The 14,305-nt window shown below is 56.8% G+C and overlaps 1 protein-coding gene across 1 annotated transcript; it reads left to right on the top strand.

Moving 5' to 3' along the window:
- Positions 1-6,150: 6,150 nt before the first annotated feature.
- LOC307066738 (metallothionein-1E) lies at positions 6,151-13,096 on the top strand (the record flags this gene model as incomplete). The annotated part of the gene is made up of 3 exons (XM_079723983.1): positions 6,151-6,178; positions 12,234-12,299; positions 13,005-13,096. The coding sequence occupies 3 exons, from the start codon at positions 6,151-6,153 to the stop codon at positions 13,094-13,096; spliced, it is 186 nt and encodes a 61-aa protein (XP_079580109.1).
- Positions 13,097-14,305: the final 1,209 nt, after the last annotated feature.

Below are 14,305 nucleotides of genomic sequence, written 5' to 3' on the forward strand. Positions count from 1 at the left end.
TCTCTTTATTTATTTGTTATCATTAGCCTAGGAGACATTGTCCTCCTTCCAGACACGCAAGCAAGGATGGTGTGTTTAGCTCTGTGCTCTGGGCCGTCCTCATCAACCCTGTGAGCCTGGCACCAGTTCCCCTGAGAGGGTTATCCTGCCTTCACGCAAAGAGCCGTTGACACTACAGGTAGAAAGCCGTGAGTAACACAGTCGGTGTCCTCCTAACACATACAGAAGGATCCTGCCATTTCTGCTGTCACCTGCATCAGGATTTCCTTACCATTCTCTTTTCAGCGATTTTCCGAAATACGTTATACCAAAAGAAACCTCTTGAGCACTACTGAAGGAGAGAGTCAGAAGGTAGCCACAAAGTCATAAATCCATTCCTATTCTGTCACTCTGGTCGCCCCCAGGATTGAGCTGGACATGGTAGAGACGGGCTGAGGACACAGCTCTGCGCCAAAGGGGAGCTTTCTCACTGACTCCCTCTCTCAGCTGCGAAGCGACAAAAGCACAGAAGCAGGGCACCACTCCCCAGCACCGTGTGCCTGCCTCCGGAGCCTCCTTGTACTGTAGGTACTTTGGCCTTTGGGAAACGGGCTCCTGACTAGGATCTCCCTTCCCGGTTGGTGTGACAGTTCAAAGAGCAAAAGTGATTAACAAGGCTTGGCCTGGACTCCACGGTGAGTAACTGTCGGGACTACTCAAAGGGAACTATCCACTTGTCTCGCTTTGTTATTTAACGCCAGGGCTGCCTATCACCTACAATGACGCCGTCCCTGGGGAGCATCCCATGATTAGGGAACCTCCACCCTGGCGTGGGGTGGACCGGCTACAGTGAGGAGCCCCCCTGGAAAGTTTAGGCAAAGAAGCCCCCGCCGAAATGAGCCATGATCCCTCCAGGAAAGGAAAACACAAGTGAGGAGGACTAGCGGCTGAAGGCAATGTTCACCGCGCTGCCGTTCCAGGAGACGGCACCGGAAACGTGCTTCCAAAGGACCGTGGTGGGGACCGGGGCTGGCAACGCCTGGGGACACATGGGCTGGGCGAAACGGTGGTGAGGGTCACATACGCCTGCCGTCTCTGACACCGCTCCCCGGCTCCAGCCAAGCCAGGGACACGAGCGGGAGGCGGGGGCTGTTCTCAGGCTGCAGGAAACGGCGACCCGCAGGCCGGCGGCGCGGGGCCCGGGGCGGGGAAGACCGGAGGACGCGGGAGCTGGATTCCTGCACAACCCGCCAACAGGGTGGCTGCTCCCGTCGGGCACATTGGGAAGGGGCGGCCAGGGGGCTGGGACACCGCTTACCGCACGGCACCCGGTTCCTCCGCTCCAGCCGGCACCGAAGTGGAATCGTGCGCTCGGCCCCGCCTGTTGCTCACAGCCCGGCCCAGGGCGCTGAGGGCGCTGCGGACGGCGCGGGCGCGGGCGCGGGCGCGGGCGCGGGCGCGGACCCGCGGGGCGCGTGCAAGGCGGGGGCGGGGCCTCTGCGCCCGGGCCGCCTCCTCGGCCTATAACTGAGCCCCCGGGCTCCTCGCTCCCACACGGCCCCCACCGGACCCGTGCAGCCGCTTCGCCCCTTGCTTTGGACCTCGGGCCTCACTTCTCCTCCAGATGGACCCCAAGTGCTCCTGCCCCACTGGTAAGGGAGCCCTGGCTTTGAGCCTTAGGATGCCCCCTTCCCAGGCACAGGACGACAAGGGAGGGTTTTGAGTTTGAGCTCAGGAGGACTCCTGTCACGGGTCCGGGGCTTTCTTGGGAGCCAGGCCCCTGGGAGCAGGTCAGTCTCCCTTTGCCTCTCTGTTAACACTGAGGTCACGGGGGCTCCAGGCTGTCCTGATTGAGGTCACCCAGCTGGTCAGGGGATTGCTAGACCGGGACCCAGTGTTTGGAGGAGGCCTCGGAGCTGCCAGGACTGGATGGGAGGAGGGGACACTGCCTCTTTGGGGTTCAGGCCATGGGCCCTGGCCCCCGGCCCCAGTCACCCTGGGCTGGGTCTGGAGCCTGGGACCTTCCCTGTGGAGTCCCATCAGGAGGGGACCTACTCTCCTTGGACCAGAAGAGACGAGCTGGGGCTTCTCTATCCGCCTGAGTGGACACGAGCTCCCAGGACTGGGTCCTGACGGAGGAGGGCTCAGGGAGGCATTGCTGACCGTCTGCTGTAGCTCCTGCATCCCTCTCCCTGCTCACTGCTGGCCTTTCCCTTCCTGGCAGGCGGCTCCTGCAGCTGCGCTGGCTCCTGCACCTGCAAGGCCTGCAGATGCACGTCCTGCAAGAAGAGTGAGTGTGCGGGGCCTTCTCTGGGAATGCGGGGTGTGGGCTGAGTGCGAGGAGGGAGCCCAGAGCTCAGCAGGCAGGAGCAGGAGAGAGACCAAACTTCCCGGCACCCTCCTCACCAGAAAGGGATTCCCAATCAGAGCTGGAATCGCCTTCGACGTGACCGAGACCCAGGCGCGCACTAGAGAACAGGGAGACTGAGGCCCAGACGGGTCACCAACAAACAACCTCAGACCTGTCACTAGAACTAGTCCTCCTGCCTCCTGAGGCCCGCTTCTGAATCCTCCCAGGGACTGAAGCACTGTAGGGACATGAGCGAGTGACCCTGTGTGGCTTCTCGGACCTGGTGCAGCCCCTTCCTGTCGAAGCAACCCAGAGCTTCCCTATCCCGAGCGGGAGCTACTCTGTGAGGGGTTTGCCTCCACTTTGATCCTGAGGACGTGGCTCACATCACTGGTGGTGCTGGGGGCCGGCTTTCTCTTGCCCCAGAGGCCCTGCTCACTGTCTGTCCAAGGCGCTGTGCCCTGTCCTGGGCACAGATGGGGCAGGCAACCTGAACCTAGTGCCTGAGAGCAATTATCTCAGGACAGAGGACACCATCGTAAACTCAGGGTCTGGGCCTGAGGGCGGCTGGGGCCAGGCCTGCTGTTGGGAAGGGTGGTTGTGGACAACGCGTGGTCCGACTGCACGCTGCCCTTGCCTCCCCAGGCTGCTGCTCCTGCTGCCCCGTGGGCTGCGCCAAGTGTGTCCAGGGCTGCGTCTGCAAAGGGGCCTCGGACAAGTGCAGCTGCTGTGCCTGATGTCGCGGAGAGCCTGCCCCAGGTGTCAATGGAGGACCACGGGCCGACCTGTGTTTTTATACAACTCTCACTTGATTGCTACATTCCCTTTCCTATGAAATATGTGAGTTGTAATAAAAGCTGTTGACACTCTTCCGACTCGGCTCTTTTTTCTGTGCATTGGGAATAAGGGCTCCTGCCCTACACCAGGGCTGGTGTAGGAGACTGGATGAGAAGTGCAGAGACTTGGGTACTGGAACAAAATGTGAGTCCCTCACAAACTGAGTGCCTAAGACAAGCCACACTCCCTCACTGGGTTCATCTTCCGTAAAATGGAAGAGCATTAGACCAGATGCTCTAAGGGTGTTGAGCAGATACAAGGTCCCCTCCATTCTCATGGCAAGGGTTCGTGGCATGGCAAGGGTTGGTGACTTCTCCATGCCTCATTTCCCATCCTCTGATTTCCCTGGCTAACTTCACGTCCTCATAGATTTTAGGCTTCATAGACTCTAAAGAAGTTGGAATCACACCTCCAGTTACCTGAATCCCTACCTGGAAGTCTCAAACTCCCCGCACTGAAAGATGTGTGAATTTTCTAGCTGTGGTTTTTATTTTCTAACGTCACAAACCTAAACTTTGGTAAAATAAAATTAAGTGAACTACTAAGAAAAATTTCAAAGGACACAAAATACAAAACCCAATTGTTGATTCAATAAATTTGAATAAATGTATGAGGATCAGAGTAGTACAGGAAAAATTTAAAAAGTAAAAACATGTTTGTTCACCTGAAACTAACACAATATTGTAAATCAGCTACACTTCAATTATTAAAAAAAAAACCATGAGTTCATCAAAGGAGTATGTTGAACACGGAAAACACTTTCAAACGCCCCACTGTGTGGATCACCCACACCTGAAGTAGCTCTTCCCACCATCCCCACAGGGAACATCCGTCTCGGCTGGCCCAGTGCCAGTGAGAGGACACCTGCTACCCCTGAGAGCTCCCTGTGGTGAGTTGGCTCTGAATCTTTGGAAGTTCCTTTAGGTCAGGCTGAACGCTGCCTTCAAAATCCAGCCCTTGGCTACTGGAAACCACAAAGTGACTAGGAATTTGTAGGTAATGCCCAGCCACTTCCCAACAAGAGGCAGAGTACCTGGAAATTGGTTCCAGATGAAGGACTTCATGTCTGCCTGTGCAGGGTAGTGTCAGATTCTGCATTTACAACGTGGTGGTGGTATTTACTAGGAAGGAGTGAGGCGCTGAGTGACCTGTAAATAATGGCGAGAGCTGGTCCTCCTGACAACTTCTGGAGGGATTTGCTATTTGATGGAAAGTCAAAGAGAAAGACGAGTCACGTGGCCCAAGTGTCAGGACCACACTCACCCACAGGTGTCCTGTGTGAAGAGGGGATTTCAGGAGCCAGCCTGTGCTGGGTGCGTGGGTGCTGGTGTCAGGCAGTCTTGGTTCACAGACCACAGTGGCCCTTACCAGCCGCGTATCCTAAATGAGTCGCTCGACCTCTCTAAGTCTCCATTTCCTATAAAAAGGAGATGATATCCCTGTGTGGTATTGAGAGTGGCCTAGCTCCTCACTAGGGCTTAATAAACTCTGTCTATTAGGATGCTTCTGTTCACAGTGACTTTACTGGGACACAATCTTGCTGAATTCCAACAAGCTCTTGGGGAAAGGCTCATGGTTTTGCAAGCATCACTCCAGGCTGGAGGTTAAGGTTTGATTGCAAATTTACTGATCCACTGGCAGGGGGAGTGTGGATGCCCTGCAATAGCCCCCCCCCCCCAGGATAAAATGCTGCCACACCATTTGGAGAAACACAAAATCAATGCCCACCCTTCCTATCACTTGATCTATATTGAACCAGTAACACAGTGAACCTGCAGGGGCTGGAATGATTGCGCCAGCTACCCAGAGTTTCAGCAACCTGCCTAAGGGCACACAGATCATATTCAGAGGTCTGAAGCTATAGCAAGGCTGTCTCACCTCCTTGCCAAAGGTCGCTGATTAGGAGGTCACTGAAGGCTGAGTCCTGCCTATCATTACTCAGAGCTGGAAGTGTCCTTTCAGACAGTCTAGTTGTGCTTCTGGCTGCAGAGATGGGAGACTAAAGTCCAGAGAGGTCACAGAGCTATGCAGAGGGATGTGACTGCCTGCTCAGTGCCCTTCCCACTGCTGAATACTGAAAGGGAAATAACCACTTGTCATGCTTTGCTATTTAATGCCAGGTCTGCCCATCACTTACAATGATCCCTTCCACGGGGTGGGATCTCATCCTTTGGGAACCTCCATCCTGGTGCAGGGTGGACTGGCTAGGATCAGGAAATCCCCTGCCAAGTTTAGGCCAGGAGCACAGGGACAAGTGTGCCCATCCATCCATTCAGTAGTGCAGAAAAGAAGGAAGGATGGGAGGCAGAGGCCTGAGTTGGTCGCGGTGCTCTTACGGAGAAACGTTAGAGAAACGCTGCCTAAGGACCATCGTGGGGACCAGGACAGGAAATGGTGGGGGAAGAGGGAGTCGGAGGATTGGTGGTGAAGGTCACATCCACCGCCGCTCTCTGCACACAACTCCCAGGATCCAGCCATGCCTGGGACGGGAGCGCGAGACTAGGGTTGCACACGGGCTCCGGAAAGGGGGAACCTGAAGACAACAGCGCGGGGGCCGGTGGTGGGGAAGACAGCGAGGATACAGAGGCTGGCTTGCTGGAAAATCCCGGAACAAGGTGGCTGCCGCCCTCGGGAAAATCGGGAGGGGCGGACAGGGAGGCTAGGACACCGCGCACCTCCTGGCAAACAGTCCCTACCGGCGAGCAGGCACCAAATACGGCTCTCCGTGCGCAGAGCGGACCCACGTACACTGGGAGAATCCTGTCTCGGCCCCAGGGGTTGCTCACGGCCGGGCCCCCGGCGCTGCGGGCGGGGCGGGCGCAGATCCGCGGGGCGGGTGCAAGGAGGGGGTGGGACCTCTGCGCCCGGGCCGCCTCCTCTGGGTACAAACACTGCAAGCAGGCTCCTAGGCTCGACACGCCTCCCACCAGCTCACGGGCCTCTTGGCCGCTTGCTTTCTACCCCCGGCCTCGCCTTGGCTCCAAATGGACCCCAACTGCTCCTGCCCCACTGGTAAGGAACCCCTGGCTCTGGGCCTTGGATGCCCGCTTCTCAGCCCAGGACACAGTGTCCCTGGGGTTAGATGAGGAAGAAGTTTCAATTTGAGCACAAGTGGACGGCCACGGTTCACCCAGTGCTTTCTTCCCAGCCAGGGCAGCGACAGCATTTTTTTAATCTATTTTTTGTTTTTTGTTTTTTGGCTGTACCACTCAGCTTGTGGGAGCTTAGTTCCCTGACCGGGGACGGAACCCAGACACTAGGAAGTGAGAGCGCTGTCCCCTAACCACTAGATCGCCAGAGAGTTCCAGCCTCTATTTTTGAATGGGGGGTACAGAGGCTCAAGACTGCCTTTGTTGAGGTCACCCAGCAGGTCACGGAATTGCTAGACCCAGGGTTTGGAGGAGGCCTCGGAGCTGCCAGGACTTGATGGGAGGAGGGGACACTGCCTCTTTGGGGTTCACGCCATGGGCCCTGGCCCCCGGCCCCAGTCAGCCTGGGCTGGGTCTGGAGCCTGGGACCTTCCCTGTGGAGTCCCATCAGGAGGGGACCTACTCTCCTTGGACCAGAAGACACGAGCTGGGGCTTCTCTATCCGCCTGAGTGGACACGAGCTCCCAGGGCCGCGTCCTGACGGAGGAGGAGGGCTCAGGGAGGCATTGCTGACCGTCTGCTGTAGCTCCTGCATCCCTCTCCCTGCTCACTGCTGGCCTTTCCCTTCCTGGCAGGCGGCTCCTGCAGCTGCGCTGGCTCCTGCACCTGCAAGGCCTGCAGATGCACCTCCTGCAAGAAGAGTGAGTGTGCGGGGCCTTCTCTGGCAATGCGGGGTGTGGGCTGAGTGCGAGGAGGGAGCCCAGAGCTCAGCAGGCAGGAGCAGGACAGTGACCAAACTTCCCGGCACCCCCCTCACCAGGAAGGGATTCCCAGTCAGAGCTGGAATCGCCTTCGACATGACCGAGACCCAGGCGCGCACTAGAGAACAGGGAGACTGAGGCCCAGACGGGTCACCAACAAACAACCTCAGACCTGTCACTAGAACTAGTCCTCCTCCCTCCTGAGTCACGCTTCTGAATCCTCCCAGGCACTGAAGCACTGTAGGGACATGAACGAGTGACCCTGTGTGGCTTCTCGGACCTGGTGCAGCCCCTTCCTGTCGAAGCAGCCCAGAGCCTCCCTATCCCGAGCGGGAGCTGCTCTGTGAGGGGTTTGCCTCCACTTTGATCCTGAGGACGTGGCTCACATCACTGGTGGTGCTGGGGGCTGGCTTTGTCTTGTCCCCAGAGGCCCTGCTCAGTGTCTCTCCAAGGCGCTGTGCCCTGTCCCGGGCACAGATGGGGCAGGCAACCTGAACCTAGTGCCTGAGAGCAATTATCTCAGGACAGAGGACACCATCGTAAACTCAGGGTCTGGGCCTGAGGGCGGCTGGGGCCAGGCCTGCTGTTGGGAAGGGTGGTTGCGGACAACGCGTGGTCCGACTGCACGCTGCCCTTGCCTCCCCAGGCTGCTGCTCCTGCTGCCCCGTGGGCTGCGCCAAGTGTGCCCAGGGCTGCGTCTGCAAAGGGGCCTCGGACAAGTGCAGCTGCTGTGCCTGATGTCGCGGAGAGCCTGCCCCGGGTGTCAACAGAGCAACCAGGACAAACCTGCATTTTACCGTTTTTCATACAAGCGGACCTGACGCTACATTCCTTTTTCTGTGAAATATGTGAGTTGTAATAAAAGTTGTTGACTTTATTCTGGCTCTGTCTTCCTTTGTCTGTCTTGAACAAAGAGACGCCGTGCCCATCAGGGCTGGCGTGGGGAACTGGACTGGACGTGCAGAGACCTCGGCTCTGGACCAAAGAGTACCCCCCCACCCCCCAAAACACACGCACACGGAGCGTCTTAGCCCCTTAGGTTAAGTTGAGCTTCAGTTTCTCAGCTCCAAATGAAAGCCTCGCCAGATGACATAGGGCACTGGACACACAGAGGACACACTCCCTCTATTCCCCTTACGAGTATGGATTGCAGAGAACGTTGTCCATTTCTCATTTTCCTTCTCTGGGGGCCCCTGCCAAACTCAGTCCTCGGTGATGAGAGCCTGGAAAAGTACCCAGAGGGGATGGAATCCCACACCCCTCTTGTTTGACTTCTACACGGGACTGGCGTCTAAAACACCCTGGAAAGACCTATTTGTATTTTCGGCCACAGTTTTAACCCTGGTCAGTAAAAAGAATCGCTAAGATAAAATGTAAAAGGACACTATATGTGACACCCATTTTTCCCTTCAACACGTCAAATCACCTTCATACGTGGAGGAGCAATTCTGAAAGCTGGACGCTTTCATATGCTGCACTTACATGGAAGGTGTGCCCGAGTCCTGGGAACGCTTCACAGATGCCCCACTGTGCGGACCACACACGCCCGGAGCAGCTCTGCCCCCTGCCTCCCCACAGGGAACATCAGTCTTGGCTTGCCCAGGGCTACTGACAGGACACTCGCCACCCGTGACAGCTCCCTGCAGGGCCTTGGCTCTGAATCTTCGCAAGGTCCTCCCTAGATCAGGCTGACATCTTCCCTTCCCTCAAATGCAGCCCGTGGCTACTTGACACCCCGATAGTGATTTGAATTTGGTGGGAATTTCCCAGCTGTTTCCCTGAGACTTGCTTTCAGAAGAAGGACTTCATGTGTTCCTCTGCAGAGTGATGGTGGTGCTGCAGTGCGGAGGGCCTGGTGCTGTTTATTAGCAAGAAGTGTGTGCTGAGGGAACAGGTAATATAGTTCAGGTGTTGCGCCCCCTGGCGGTCTGGGGAGGGAATTCCTAGTTGATGGGCACTCGGAGAGAAAGAGGAGACACGTGGCTCAGAAGTCAGGAGCAAGATTGCCCACAGGTGCCCTGTGTGAAGGGGGGCATTTCGGGAGCCGGCCCGTTCTGCGTGCGTGGGTGTTGGTGTCAGGCACTCGGGTTCACAGCCAGCATGCCACTTCCTGACCTGGCAAGTCACTGATACTCTCTGAGATTTCATTTCCTCCTTTCGATAAAAATTAATTTCAATGAGGGGGAATAAGCCAGATAGTGGCCTGGCTCCTAGCTCGGGCTTCCCGAACGGTGTCCTTTATGATCGCTCTCTCCACACTGACATTTGTGCACAGAGAATCCTTGAGCTCCCAACAAGCTCCTGGAGAAAGGCTCCCTGGTTTGCAAGCAAGCTCATGGTGAGGGCAGAGGTGGATAGGAACCTTGCTTATCCAGTGCCAGAGGGCGTAGGGATGTTCTCCAACAAGCCCCATGGAACGAGTCACTGCCACAGCATTTGCACAGACTCAGTGAACCTGCAAGGTCTGGAGTGATGGTGCCAATTGCAGAGAGGTTAAGCAACTTACCCAAGGGCACACAGCCTATGCTCAGAGGACTACACCTACACCACAGCTGTCTCACCTCCCGGCCACATGGGGCCGGTTATGACATCACTGGAGGCTGAATCCGGCCTCTCCTTTTTCAGGGCTGCAAGGGTCTTCGGAGACAGTCCAGCTGTGCTCCTGGCTGCAGAGGTGGGAGGCTGAAGCCCACAGAGGTCACAGAGCTGTGCAGAGGGCTCTGACTGCCAGCTCAGGGCTTTCCCACTGCTGCCTCTGTGCCAGGTGTTCAGTGTTCTCACCTTTCATGGGATGACATGGTGTCCGGTTGGGCGGGGGGCTGCAGTCAGCCTGCAGGAGGGCCAGTCCCATCTGTGTCACACATAGCCCTGTGACATAACCTCTCTCTGGCTCAGTCTCCTCTGCTCTAAAGGGCAAAATAACAGTGTCTGGCTCTCGGGATTACAGAATTGAATACATGCAAAGAAGGTCAGAACATACTGGGCACTCAGGGAGTAATCTATCGTACCACCGATTCATTTATTTATCTCTTTATTTATTTGTTATCATTAGCCTAGGAGACATTGTCCTCCTTCCAGACACGCAAGCAAGGATGGTGTGTTTAGCTCTGTGCTCTGGGCCGTCCTCATCAACCCTGTGAGCCTGGGACCAGTTCCCCTGAGAGGGTTATCCTGCCTTCACGCAAAGAGCCGTTGACACTACAGGTAGAAAGCCGTGAGTAACACAGTCGGTGTCCTCCTAACACATACAGAAGGATCCTGCCATTTCTGCTGTCACCTGCATCAGGATTTCCTTACCATTCTCTTTTCAGCGATTTTCCGAAATACGTTATACCAAAAGAAACCTCTTGAGCACTACTGAAGGAGAGAGTCAGAAGGTAGCCACAAAGTCATAAATCCATTCCTATTCTGTCACTCTGGTCGCCCCCAGGATTGAGCTGGACATGGTAGAGACGGGCTGAGGACACAGCTCTGGGCCAAAGGGGAGCTTTCTCACTGACTCCCTCTCTCAGCTGCGAAGCGACAAAAGCACAGAAGCAGGGCACCACTCCCCAGCACCGTGTGCCTGCCTCCGGAGCCTCCTTGTACTGTAGGTACTTTGGCCTTTGGGAAACGGGCTCCTGACTAGGATCTCCCTTCCCGGTTGGTGTGACAGTTCAAAGAGCAAAAGTGATTAACAAGGCTTGGCCTGGACTCCACGGTGAGTAACTGTCGGGACTACTCAAAGGGAACTATCCACTTGTCTCGCTTTGTTATTTAACGCCAGGGCTGCCTATCACCTACAATGACGCCGTCCCTGGGGAGCATCCCATGATTAGGGAACCTCCACCCTGGCGTGGGGTGGACCGGCTACAGTGAGGAGCCCCCCTGGAAAGTTTAGGCAAAGAAGCCCCCGCCGAAATGAGCCATGATCCCTCCAGGAAAGGAAAACACAAGTGAGGAGGACTAGCGGCTGAAGGCAATGTTCACCGCGCTGCCGTTCCAGGAGACGGTACCGGAAACGTGCTTCCAAAGGACCGTGGTGGGGACCGGGGCTGGCAACGCCTGGGGACACATGGGCTGGGCGAAACGGTGGTGAGGGTCACATACGCCTGCCGTCTCTGACACCGCTCCCCGGCTCCAGCCAAGCCAGGGACACGAGCGGGAGGCGGGGGCTGTTCTCAGGCTACAGGAAACGGCGACCCGCAGGCCGGCGGCGCGGGGCCCGGGGCGGGGAAGACCGGAGGACGCGGGAGCTGGATTCCTGCACAACCCGCCAACAGGGTGGCTGCTCCCGTCGGGCACATTGGGAAGGGGCGGCCAGGGGGCTGGGACACCGCTTACCGCACGGCACCCGGTTCCTCCGCTCCAGCCGGCACCGAAGTGGAATCCTGCGCTCGGCCCCGCCTGTTGCTCACAGCCCGGCCCAGGGCGCCGAGGGCGATGCGGACGGCGCGGGCGTGGGCGCGGGCGCGGACCCGCGGGGCGCGTGCAAGGCGGGGGCGGGGCCTCTGCGCCCGGGCCGCCTCCTCGGCCTATAACTGAGCCCCCGGGCTCCTCGCTCCCACACGGCCCCCACCGGACCCGTGCAGCCGCTTCGCCCCTTGCTTTGGACCTCGGGCCTCACTTCTCCTCCAGATGGACCCCAAGTGCTCCTGCCCCACTGGTAAGGGAGCCCTGGCTTTGAGCCTTAGGATGCCCCCTTCCCAGGCACAGGACGACAAGGGAGGGTTTTGAGTTTGAGCTCAGGAGGACTCCTGTCACGGGTCCGGGGCTTTCTTGGGAGCCAGGCCCCTGGGAGCAGGTCAGTCTCCCTTTGCCTCTCTGTTAACACTGAGGTCACGGGGGCTCCAGGCTGTCCTGATTGAGGTCACCCAGCTGGTCAGGGGATTGCTAGACCGGGACCCAGTGTTTGGAGGAGGCCTCGGAGCTGCCAGGACTGGATGGGAGGAGGGGACACTGCCTCTTTGGGGTTCAGGCCATGGGCCCTGGCCCCCGGCCCCAGTCACCCTGGGCTGGGTCTGGAGCCTGGGACCTTCCCTGTGGAGTCCCATCAGGAGGGGACCTACTCTCCTTGGACCAGAAGAGACGAGCTGGGGCTTCTCTATCCGCCTGAGTGGACACGAGCTCCCAGGACTGGGTCCTGACGGAGGAGGGCTCAGGGAGGCATTGCTGACCGTCTGCTGTAGCTCCTGCATCCCTCTCCCTGCTCACTGCTGGCCTTTCCCTTCCTGGCAGGCGGCTCCTGCAGCTGCGCTGGCTCCTGCACCTGCAAGGCCTGCAGATGCACGTCCTGCAAGAAGAGTGAGTGTGCGGGGCCTTCTCTGGGAATGCGGGGTGTGGGCTGAGTGCGAGGAGGGAGCCCAGAGCTCAGCAGGCAGGAGCAGGAGAGAGACCAAACTTCCCGGCACCCTCCTCACCAGAAAGGGATTCCCAATCAGAGCTGGAATCGCCTTCGACGTGACCGAGACCCAGGCGCGCACTAGAGAACAGGGAGACTGAGGCCCAGACGGGTCACCAACAAACAACCTCAGACCTGTCACTAGAACTAGTCCTCCTGCCTCCTGAGGCCCGCTTCTGAATCCTCCCAGGGACTGAAGCACTGTAGGGACATGAGCGAGTGACCCTGTGTGGCTTCTCGGACCTGGTGCAGCCCCTTCCTGTCGAAGCAACCCAGAGCTTCCCTATCCCGAGCGGGAGCTACTCTGTGAGGGGTTTGCCTCCACTTTGATCCTGAGGACGTGGCTCACATCACTGGTGGTGCTGGGGGCCGGCTTTCTCTTGCCCCAGAGGCCCTGCTCACTGTCTGTCCAAGGCGCTGTGCCCTGCCCTGGGCACAGATGGGGCAGGCAACCTGAACCTAGTGCCTGAGAGCAATTATCTCAGGACAGAGGACACCATCGTAAACTCAGGGTCTGGGCCTGAGGGCGGCTGGGGCCAGGCCTGGTGTTGGGAAGGGTGGTTGTGGACAACGCGTGGTCCGACTGCACGCTGCCCTTGCCTCCCCAGGCTGCTGCTCCTGCTGCCCCGTGGGCTGCGCCAAGTGTGCCCAGGGCTGCGTCTGCAAAGGGGCCTCGGACAAGTGCAGCTGCTGTGCCTGATGTCGCGGAGAGCCTGCCCCAGGTGTCAATGGAGGACCACGGGCCGACCTGTGTTTTTATACAACTCTGACTTGATTGCTACATTCCCTTTCCTATGAAATATGTGAGTTGTAATAAAAGCTGTTGACACTCTTCCGACTCGGCTCTTTTTTCTGTGCATTGGGAATAAGGGCTCCTGCCCTACACCAGGGCTGGTGTAGGAGACTGGATGAGAAGTGCAGAGACTTGGGTACTGGAACAAAATGTGAGTCCCTCACAAACTGAGTGCCTAAGACAAGCCACACTCCCTCACTGGGTTCATCTTCCGTAAAATGGAAGAGCATTAGACCAGATGCTCTAAGGGTGTTGAGCAGATACAAGGTCCCCTCCATTCTCATGGCAAGGGTTCGTGGCATGGCAAGGGTTGGTGACTTCTCCATGCCTCATTTCCCATCCTCTGATTTCCCTGGCTAACTTCACGTCCTCATAGATTTTAGGCTTCATAGACTCTAAAGAAGCTGGAATCACACCTCCAGTTACCTGAATCCCTACCTGGAAGTCTCAAACTCCCCGCACTGAAAGATGTGTGAATTTTCTAGCTGTGGTTTTTATTTTCTAACGTCACAAACCTAAACTTTGGTAAAATAAAATTAAGTGAACTACTAAGAAAAATTTCAAAGGACACAAAATACAAAACCCAATTGTTGATTCAATAAATTTGAATAAATGTATGAGGATCAGAGTAGTACAGGAAAAATTTAAAAAGTAAAAACATGTTTGTTCACCTGAAACTAACACAATATTGTAAATCAGCTACACTTCAATTATTAAAAAAAAACCATGAGTTCATCAAAGGAGTATGTTGAACACGGAAAACACTTTCAAACGCCCCACTGTGTGGATCACCCACACCTGAAGTAGCTCTTCCCACCATCCCCACAGGGAACATCCGTCTCGGCTGGCCCAGTGCCAGTGAGAGGACACCTGCTACCCCTGAGAGCTCCCTGTGGTGAGTTGGCTCTGAATCTTTGGAAGTTCCTTTAGGTCAGGCTGAACGCTGCCTTCAAAATCCAGCCCTTGGCTACTGGAAACCACAAAGTGACTAGGAATTTGTAGGTAATGCCCAGCCACTTCCCAACAAGAGGCAGAGTACCTGGAAATTGGTTCCAGATGAAGGACTTCATGTCTGCCTGTGCAGGGTAGTGTCAGATTCTGCATTTACAACGTGGT

The sequence above is a fragment of the Hyperoodon ampullatus genome (assembly GCF_949752795.1).
Source record: "Hyperoodon ampullatus genome assembly, chromosome: 18".
Classification (NCBI taxonomy): domain Eukaryota; kingdom Metazoa; phylum Chordata; class Mammalia; order Artiodactyla; family Ziphiidae; genus Hyperoodon; species Hyperoodon ampullatus.